Below are 10,433 nucleotides of genomic sequence, written 5' to 3' on the forward strand. Positions count from 1 at the left end.
CTCCTTCATGAGTTATTGGGCTGCCATATGGGAATTACCTTTATCTTTTTGAGATTATTTTTATCGACTCTCCATTTTAGGGCTGATATCTTCAAATTCTCTTTGCAAAGATGGCTAGAATTTCCAGTCCTTCTGGGCCTCAATGAATAAATATGCATGAAATCTGTGAAAATAACTGTAAATTTACTGTTTTTGTTGTGTCAGCAATGTTGTTACTTCTTAGTATAGTCAAAGAATCATAGAATGGTTTAGGTTGGAAGAGACCTCATTGATCATCTAGTTCCAACCCCCTGCCATAGGCAGGGACACCTCCCACTAGAACGGGTCACTCAAGGCCTCATACAATCTGGCCTTGAACATCTCCAGGGAGGAAGCATCCACAACCTCCCTGAGCAACCTGTTCCAGTGTCTCCCCACCCTCACTGTAAAGAACTTCTTCCTAACATCTAGTTTGAATCTCCCCTCTTCAAGTTTAAACCCATTACTCCATATCTTGTCATTACAAGACGTTGTCAGTAGTCCTTCCCCAGCCTTTCTGTAGGTCCCTTTCAGATACTGGAAGGCCACTCTAAGGTCTTCTAGAAACCTTCTCTTCTCCAGGCTGATGAGCCCCAGCTCTCATAACCTGTCCTCATAGCAGAGGTGCTCCAGCCCTCTGATCATCTTTGTGGCCCTGCTCTGGACTTGCTCTAACAGCTCAATGTCCTTCATGTGTTGGGGGCTCCAGCACTGCACACAGTACTCCAGGTAGGGTCTGATGAGAGCAGGGTAAAGGGGGAGAATCCCCTCCCTTGCCCTGCTGGCCGCACTTCTCTTGATGCAGCCTGGGGCTTGGTTGCTGTCTGGGCTGCACATGCACGTTGCTGCCTCATGTTGAGCTTGTCATCAACCCAGACCCCCAGGTCCTTTTCCTCAGGGCTGCTCTTAGCCATTCGCCACCCAGCCTGAATCTGTCTTGGGATTGCACAGGCTCACATGCAGAGCCTTACACTTGGCCTTGCTGAACGTCACGAGGTTGGCCTGGGCCCACCTGTCCTGCCTGTCCACATCCCTCTGGATGGTATCCCTGCCCTCTGGCAAGTCTGTTGTGCCACACAGCTTCGTGCCATCTGCAAACTTGCTGAGGGTGCCCTCGATTGTACTTTTTTTACTCTAGTGTACTTTGCCTTCATCTGCTCTTCCTGGATGAAAAAGGAGATTGGCTAACCTGAGTTTCTAAACACTCTTCAGTGTTTTTTTCACTTCATGGTTTGTTCATAGTTCTGTTTGTTATTCATCTTGCTGTGAATGTAGCAAGCAGTAATTATTTTCTAGATAGCACAGAATGGTCTTCAGATATGCACAAAAGTCTTCAGAATAGTTTTGGTAATATTTCCAGAGCCTTATTCATTTCACCAGTCTGTTTCCTTGCTTTTGAGAGGGACGTTCTCCATTACTACACTAGTTGGAACATATCCTTAAGTTCTTGACTCTCTGGCTGTCTCCAAATGGCTTCTCTTTCTCCCTAAAATCCTCTCAATATTCTCTTGTTTATGCAGATTTCTGTGTTATTTCTTCACTGGCAGAGGAAGGGATAAGACTAAACAGTAGGAGGAAGCAGCTGAGTGGTGGGGTACAAAGTGTTTAAAGAAAAAACGGTCTTCATTCTCACCTGTTGCAATCAAAAATCTCAAACTGTCTCACTCTCCCTGTATGCATAATCTTCTCAGAAATTCTGGACATTAGCTGAGCTTAGAGGAAAAATGGGTTTTGAAACCTTGACTGGTAAGGAGTGGGAACAAATGTTAAGCCTCCAGGAGCTTTTGTGTTTTCTTTTAATATAGAAAGAGCTCGTGTGCAACCTGGTTGGAATTAAGTCACCTGTAGAGTACCACGTTCTTAAAGAAGCTGTGTTTAGCAAACTGGAAGAGGACAAAAGTCAGCTGGAGGCAGTGGAATGGTAAAATGCTCCAGTGAATTAAACCCCAAAACAACAAATACGCAGTTCTGTTCTTTGTGGTGAATGTTGATAGGCAATGATGAAAGTCTGTCTCCTATCTTTTGCTAGGCTAGGTTTATTGGGAGATGAACCAGTTCCAGCTGCAGATTCCATTGTGGGGGCTCTTGCAAAGCACATGGAGAGGAAGCTGCCCTTTGGTATGTGAGAGATGGGAGGTTTTTATGGCTTTGAGTGGAACAAGTTGATATGTCTTATCAGCCTTAATTGGATAAAATTTTTGGCCTTCGTTAGTGGACCTTTGTGTTAGTTGTTTTTAATGACTCGTGGTGTTCTCTACTCCCATAGTTTATCCTTTTGTGTCCCTCTCCTATTTATTGTTTCATCTCAGTATTTTGTCCTCCTTAATAGTCTCTGTCATAAGTCACTTGCTTGGTACACACGCTGTGTGTGCATAGCACTCTGCTCATCGGGAGTCTCATCTTGATATGGCTGAAATACAGGAAAGGAATGATTTGTGTGCTTTTCTTTTAGGCACTGGAGAGAGAGATATGATTGTTATGAGAAATGAAATAGGTCTCAGGCATCCTTCTGGTCATTTGGAAGACAAATTTATTGATCTAGTTGTCTATGGTGATAACAAAGGATATTCTGCAATGGCTAAAACAGTAGGATACCCCACAGCTATTGCTGCTAAAATGGTTCTAGATGGTAAGTTGCTCTTCGAATTTCACTATCAGTATTTTAACCCCCTGTGTTTTCCTACCTGTAGGAAGCAGATGTGTAGTGTTTCTGAAATGTGTGTATAGGTATGTTTTTTAAAAATCAAACATGTCCTACCTTCATTATGAAAGTTTTAATCTTCATGTTTCAGTGACAACTTGTAATTTATTACTTAGAGAACTTTGGCAAGGACTTTGGACTAGGTGATCTCCAGAGATCACTTCCAACCCTTAGATCATTCTTTGATTCTGTGATCTGTAGTTATTTAATCTTGAACATTTCACTGATGTAGAGAAGACTTTTAGCATGGTAAATTGCAACTGATTATGCCACAGTGAAGCAAGCTAACGTGTACCTGTGCTGAAGAAACTACCTGCTTCCAGTACCACTTTTTGTATTGGTGAAGTCTGAAGCCTGGAATATATGACCTGATCATGTTGTGTGTGTTTAAACAGGTAGACTGCCTAGTCATCACTGTGGTTGAGGAAAGATGTGCGTTTTCCTCTTGCTTATTACTCCTAATCTTTAGAACTTCATTCCTCTGGCTGACTGAGCAGAATTATGTGGGGTTTTAAAATTGTTGTTACTTAAAAAAATCCCAACAACCCAAACTTTGAAGTTTAGATGTTTTTCGCCTAAATGCAGTTTTCATGGTTTCAAGAGTTAAATTCAACCTGTGTATGCTACTGTGTGCTTCAACTATTGTTTCCTTCTTTGATCCAGTACTGTTGCTGTGTGAGATCATAATGCCAGAGCTGATAAATCTCTGTGTGTATATAGGTGTAGGTAAACAATATAGAAAGCAAAACTTACGTAATTGCAGATTGATATTTTTGTTTGTGCGGGGTTGACCTTATCTGGCTGCCAGATGCTTACTCAGCCACTCTCTCACTCCTCTTCAATAGGAACAGGGAGAAAACCAGATGAAAAAGCTTTTGAGTTGAGATGAAGTACCAGTTACTGTCATGGGCAAACTTGGGGGAAAATATTTTTTTGGTTTACTGCCAATTCAAATAGATTTGGATAGTGGAAATAAAAAAGTACTCAAACAGCACTTTCCCCTGCTTTTTTCCAAGGCTCAAATGTACTTCTCCATTTCTGACTCTTCAGCCTCTTCCCTTCAGGGGAGTCTTGCCTCTGATGCCTGGAACACCTCTTCCCTGCGTCTTTTCTGACACTGGTGTCACAGGGCTGTTTCTCACACCTCTTCTCTCACTGCTGTGGAGCATTTTGCCCTTTCTTAAATGGATTTTCCCAGAAGTGCTACCGTCTTGGCAGAGGGGCTCAGCTGTGTCCTGTGGCGGGGCATTTGGAGCCAGCTGGAAGCGACCCTAGCCCATCCTCACAGAAGCCACCCTGCAGCCCCACTGTTGCCAAAGCCTTGACGAGTAAACACTTAATGCTTTTTCTCCTGCCTTTATTTCAGGTGAAATAGATGCTAAAGGCATGGTTATACCACTGACGAAGAATGTTTATGGACCAATACTAGAACGTGTTCGGGCAGAGGGCATTATGTACAGTACTCATAGTGTTATCAGACAGTAACTGGAAGCACTGGATTCACTTGTCTGTGTTTGGTTCCCCCCACTTTTAGACAATCTAACTTTGCCCAACTTTGATGCAGAAACTGTAGATACCTAAATGCATGAACTGTGCTGTTTTCCTCTTAAAACTGTTATGCTGCCATGTACATTTCAGCATTAATCAGATGGTTTTGATTAACAGTTTGTCTTGTAAGTATGTAGTGTTATTGAGACATTTAATCTGAAAGAGAAATCTATTTGTGGATTCTTCTGCGGTGGAAAAGTCTGGTTATTGAAGTCTATCGAGTAAGTTTGATTTTTCATGTGACAAAAATAATTTATCAGACTAGCAGAGATGAAAGTGATACTTAAATTTTGTGTCTTGATCTCCCTTTCCCTTTAAAGACATTTGTGAATGTTTTCACAGTAACAATATGCAAGGAATAGTTTAGAAATCCTGTGCTACTAGCAAATAAGATGCTATTAAATCTTGAAAATACTCAGTTGTTAAATATTTGAAACCTAGATCTTAATATTTTAAAATTCTTTTCTTATGAACATAAAAAATTAATTGAAAAGGGAGGAAGTTCAAAGTAAACCTCCTCTGTAACCTTTGCTGTTACAGAATGGAAGCTGTTGCTGTTACACCTTGCCTTGGGCTGTGAAGAGAGCACATTAGCATCTAGCTCTGTGGTTAGGAAGGGCGTTCTAAAATGCCACACAGATAATATGTTTAGAAGCTGCTCCAAATTATGTTTACTATTTCCAGTTACACTTTGTGCCCACTCCAGATGAAGTACTGTTACAAAGGGAATAGGCTGTGTGGGATAAGCAGCTTTGAAATGCAGTAGGCCTGGAAGTTTAAATCACTAGGTTTTGAGTCAGCTTCTGACCTTTTGCTGTCATGCTTTTGAAATGTTCATTTGGGAACCTATCTATACCACTCTGTATAGTGTCTCTTTAGACTGATGAATCAGCCAGTGTACCAGCTCATTTGATGCCAAGTGCTGTGCTGCAAGATTGTCCAGCTCTAGCACCAGTTTAGCTGCATCAGCCCAGAACTGAACTTTAGCTTGAGTGCAGCTTCTCTCTGACAAAACAGCAGTTGCCTCCTTCCAGTTCAGGGCTGCTTCTGTGGCTTTTGCTCAGGGATTTCTACACCTTGCAATGCAAGCATGGCTTACACTTCATTGGTTAGGTCTGCTGAGTTGTAATGCTGTGGGCAGGTGCCATTTGCACTTGTATTTGTGCAGCTGCCAGGAGCTTCCCTTTTCTAAAGCTGAATACTGATGCTGGAAGCTGTCTGCTTTCAGCTTAGCTCACAAGTGCACTTTGCTAATAAACGCACATCCTTTACCTCCTGAGGAAGCATAGTGCTAGTATCATGGTCCCAAGGGGCTGGAATTCCAGGTGTTGCTCTGCCTGGTAGCAAAAGCAGCTATACTAATAGCTAAAGTTTTGATCTCCAAGTCCTGCTACTTGGGATTTGGATTTTCTTTGCGCACATGTAACAAAGTAGCAACTGCAATGAAGAAGAAGATGAAAGGGGCCAAAGAGAGCTCTCTGCTGCTTCCTCCTTTCCCAAGCAGATTGAAAATCCACAATTAAGGGTTAAAATTAGACCTTTATCTGCTGGTCCTTCTAGTCCAGTGCTTGGTAAGATGAGGATTTCACCCAAGGAGTCTCTCTTTTTTACCCCACCAAGACACAACCATGGAGATGTGATTCTAAGCATATGCATGCAGCTTGCTTACTTTTCTGCCTAGGAAATGCAGTATGCAAAGAAATTGGGATTTTTTAGTAAGAATGTAATCGCTTTGGAGCACAAAAAGAGTGTGCACTATAGAGTGTTTTCCTCAAGAAACTACACTAATATTTTTGAATCATTTTGTATCAGAATATTTCTGTTTGCCAGTGCAATGCTGCTTTTCATTTTCTAAGTTTAGACTTGAATTTATTGCTCAGCTTTCGTATGAAGATTAGACTTCTCAGTTATCTTTGAATAGTATTGAAAAAGTAATTGTATCTTATACACAAAAACTGCTTGAAAAATAAATCTGAAGCCCTATGTTTGTCTTGTCATCTTTACAGTCTAATGAGATGTATGCAAATGGTATCTTTTTAATTCTGTAATGGTTTTATTGAAAGGGAATCTACACATGGACTTCTCTGTGTACATGAATTAACTTTTTAGTACTTGCTAGATTCACAAGAGACTTCAAGTAAGCATCCACATCTAACACCTGTAGGTATTTTTATATGCATATGTATGTACCCAGCCATCGTTTTCAGCTGTAGTCTAAAGGTGATGCTTTCCTGTATTTTTTTTCAGCATGTTTTGTGCTTGGGCACAAGGACAACTACTTAAATGGAATGCTAAGGAACAGTAGCTGTATAATGTCTCCCTGTGCCCCAGGAAGGAAGGAAAGCCTAGTATCTCACAGCCCACTTCAGCGCTCAGTGATGGTTCTACTCAGCTGAATACATAGTTTGGTTTGTGCTATCACCACTGGGTTGAAAGGCTCTTAAGCTGTTTATTCACATCAGGCTTTAAGGAACAGATTGTTTGTCCCTGCCTTGTCTCTTATTTTTTTGTTTTGGAATTCTAGTTCCAGCTCTCCAGGTAATATCTAGGTAAGATCCTAGTTTCTTTTTGAGATAGAGGTGCTCAAATCCAGTTGCATGCAGATTCCCTTTCTTGCTTTAATTGTTTCTGTTGTGGTAGGCCTGATAGGCCCAAAATAGGCTCATACATGTCCTGCATGTATAAGCCTTTTTTTTTTTTTTTTGAAACAGAGGGGAATCAGGAAATGTGACCAGATGTCCTGAGAGAGACTCTTCTCTCTTGTCCTTTGAAAATAAAGTCCCCAAATTCACCAAGGCACGAACCTGTGAAACAGAAATGGTCAGACCTTAGGGGAGTAGTGAAAATCAAGACTGTAACTTAGGATGGCTTAGACTCGTCGTAGTATTTTGGTCTCTCTCTCAGTTTTTAACCCGAAGAGGCTCTTCTGCTTCCCAGCTCCACTTTGCTTGTGCTTCAGAATGATTAGAGAGAAAAAAATAATTCAACTTTGCCAACCTCATCCCGAAGGAAGCATTAACTGTAGAACGTCTCTACCCTTCTGAGATGACCTGTGGCCTTAGGACGTTGCGATCAACTGTGCCAGGTGAGCATTGTGGCTACTGCAGTCATAGACTTGCTTCAATTAGCAAAGACCTCTAAGGGTCTTGGAGTTCAACTGCCAACACCACTGTGACCATTTAACTATGCCCCATAGTACCGTGTCTACACATTTCTTATCACCTCCAGCAATGGTCACTCCACCACGTTCCCAAGTAACCTATTCCAATGCTTGATGACTCCTTCAGTAAAGATTTTTTTTTCCCCTAATATGCATTCTAAACCTTCCCTTGCAGCTGATCTTCAAAGTCCATACTAAGGTCTTTAACTGATACACTGTTGTACTGATAGCTCTGAGTTTGTAAAGCTTTTCCTTGTGCCTTAAATTGCAACACCACAACCATGGAAGAGTTGGTGGTGTTAGTAAATTACTGAAGCTGTCTTTCTGTGTTTAACTCTACTTCATGTATGCTTTCTTGGGAAGCAGCTCAGCAACCAAGTTTTTCATGGCACACAGGACTTAACAGCAGCTTGTAAAAAAAAATAGAAGTCTTCAACTGATGTTGTTTATTAATAGCCTGCTTCTTGCAGGAGATACATAACATCTTTTCCACACTTGACCCAGTTTGAAAGGGCAGGTTGTGTGTCTTTTGAGTCTGTAGCTTGGATTACAAGAAAAAATTAATTAGAATATGGCCTTTGTCTGAGAGAGGAACTGACACGCATTTATTAAAAGCTGTAATCCATCACAGTTGAAGATTATAGAAGATTTTTTTTTATGATTCTTATTTTGTTTTTTCTAGATCAGAACCAATATGTATGAGTAAAGAGATTATCCTAAGCACTTCTGTTTTAAATAACTTGTCAGCATGCTAACATGATGAATCTCTGGAAGAAACCTTGAATGATGGCTGATTCCTTGGATTATCATTTTAAAATGTCTGCAAAACATTTAGGTTGAAAGAACAGTTATATCAAGATGGGATTTTAGAGAGGATTCCTGTTCTCCTTTTGGCCCATAGAGACTTGTAGACCTAATTGGCCTAAAAAAGACTTTATATATATAATTCTATGAAACTGTAAATACAATAATAGAAGCTAGCAAAATTAAAAAGCACTGAGACTACAAACCAGTTTTCCTAAAGAAAAGGCTGGAGAAAGAGCACATGAGCATTACAGTTACTTATATTGTATGTTACTGTTACATGGCAAGAAGGTTATGTATGAATATGGTTTGCAACTGACTGTGAGATCCCAATTAATCTCACTAGTATGGGCACCCTTAGTGGTTGAGTAAAACTTATTTCTGTGTTTTTGGAAGGAGAGGAGGGGAGTTAGAGAATATCACCAGCCTTGTTATGCTACACATGCAAGTGGAGGGTCTTGGTCAGCCTGAGCATTTTAAAGGAAGTAGTAGGGAACTCACAGACCATTGGGGAAAAGCTATTCTTTTCTTCAGGGAGCAGTCATTACACACCTTCGTGTATGCCAACTTTGTGCCTAAAAGCTGTGAAGAAAGTGTATGTGTAACATATATATGTATGTGTATATATATATATATTTAAGCCCCACTCTTCCTGGACAGGTATGACAAGGACTACAGGAAAAGAAGACAACAGAGCAGAAGCATAAAAGCTGAATAACAGTGTGTTGGATCATAAAAGTAAGTTCTTCCACTTCTGAATTAATCAACTGTAATGGCTGTGAACTGATGTGGCACATGCTAGTAGCTGCAGACACATGGCTGCACACCTGGCTAAGGCTGAGCTACTTTAACAGATCCTGAGAAAGTGCTGAACATGAGAAACTGCTGAAGACAGCAGGAGTGAGCAGCTTGCAGATATCATAGAATCAACCAGGTTGGAAGAAACCTCCCAAGATCATCCAGTCCAACCTATCACTCAGCCTTAGCCAGTCAACTAGATCATGGCACTAAGTGCCTCATCCAGTCTTTTCTTGAACACCTCCAGGGATGGTGATGCCACCACCTCCTTGGGCAGCCCATTCCAATGGCAAATCACTCTCTTTGGGAAGCATTTCCTCCTAATATCCAGCCTATGCCTCCCCTGACACAGCTTGAGACTGTCCCCTTGTTCTGTTGCTGGTTGCCTGGGAGAAGAGAGCAACCCCCACCTGGCTACAACCTCCCTTCTATCACACAGTCGATCACCTTCATGCTCATTTCATGTAGCAACAGTATGAGGATTTGAGGGGAAAAGCATCTTGAAAAATTGCTTGTCAGAAAGGGATCTAGGGGTACTGGTCAGCAGCTCCCAGCACTGCGCTCAAGCAGCCAAGGCCTACAACAGCCTGGCCTGTATCAGAAACAGTGTGGGCAGCAGGACTAGGAAAGTGATCATGCACCTCTCTGTATTCAGCACTGGTGGGGCAGCATCTCAAATACCATGTTCAGGTTTGGGCCCATTGGTAGAAGAAGGACATTGAGTTGATGGAGTGCGTCCAGAGAAGGGCAATGAGGCTGGTGAGGCATCCTGAACATATGTCCTATGAGGCGTGGCTGAGGGAGCTGTGGTTGTTCAGCCTAGAGAAGAGGAAGCTGAGGGGGAACCTTACTGCTCTCTAGAACTACTTGAAAGGAGGTTGCAGCAAGGTGGGGCCTGGCCTCTTCTCCTATGTGAAAACTGACAGGATAAGAGGAAATGGGCTTCAGGTTGCCACAGGGAAGGTTGACATTGGGTATTGGGAAAAAATACTTCACTGAAAGGGTCATTGGGAACTGAAACAGACTGCCCAAGAAAGTGGAGTCACCGTCTCTCGAGGTGTTTAAAAGATGCTTGGATGAGGTGCTTAGGGACATCAAGGTCTTAACAGTTGTATACCAAGAGATGTAAGGTTATGGTTGGCCTCAATTATCTTAGTCTTTTCCAAACAGGTGATTCTGTGATTTTTTTTTTCTGAGTTTCTATCGTTTAGATTCCTCTAAAGCTAAATTTTATTTGCTTTGTTGCAGCTCAGTCCCAAAGCTTTCCAAAAGTGTCTTCTGGATGTGTAGATTCCACAGGAAGAGCAGTTGTCTCCACATCAGCCTTCAGTCTTTATGCTTGTAAGTAAAAACTCTACTACATGATAGTGAAGGATGTTTACTGTACAGGGAAAACCATAAGCA

At 41.6% G+C, this 10,433-nt stretch overlaps 1 protein-coding gene across 4 annotated transcripts in view; it reads left to right on the forward strand.

Annotated features, from left to right (window-relative positions):
• The window catches only part of AASS (aminoadipate-semialdehyde synthase), a 32,663-nt gene extending 26,413 nt beyond the window's left edge, over positions 1-6,250 (forward strand). For all 4 annotated transcript variants that reach the window (XM_064142037.1, XM_064142038.1, XM_064142039.1 and 1 more), the window contains 4 exons: positions 1,824-1,939; positions 2,048-2,136; positions 2,471-2,647; positions 4,086-6,250. In XM_064142037.1, the coding sequence (XP_063998107.1) occupies positions 1,824-1,939; positions 2,048-2,136; positions 2,471-2,647; positions 4,086-4,204 (501 nt within the window). In that variant the 3' untranslated portion in view covers positions 4,205-6,250. The remainder of the gene's footprint in view (positions 1-1,823; positions 1,940-2,047; positions 2,137-2,470; positions 2,648-4,085) is intronic.
• The last annotated feature ends 4,183 nt before the right edge of the window (positions 6,251-10,433 follow it).

The sequence above is a fragment of the Pogoniulus pusillus genome, chromosome 4 (genome assembly GCF_015220805.1).
Source record: "Pogoniulus pusillus isolate bPogPus1 chromosome 4, bPogPus1.pri, whole genome shotgun sequence".
Taxonomy (NCBI): Eukaryota; Metazoa; Chordata; class Aves; order Piciformes; family Lybiidae; genus Pogoniulus; species Pogoniulus pusillus.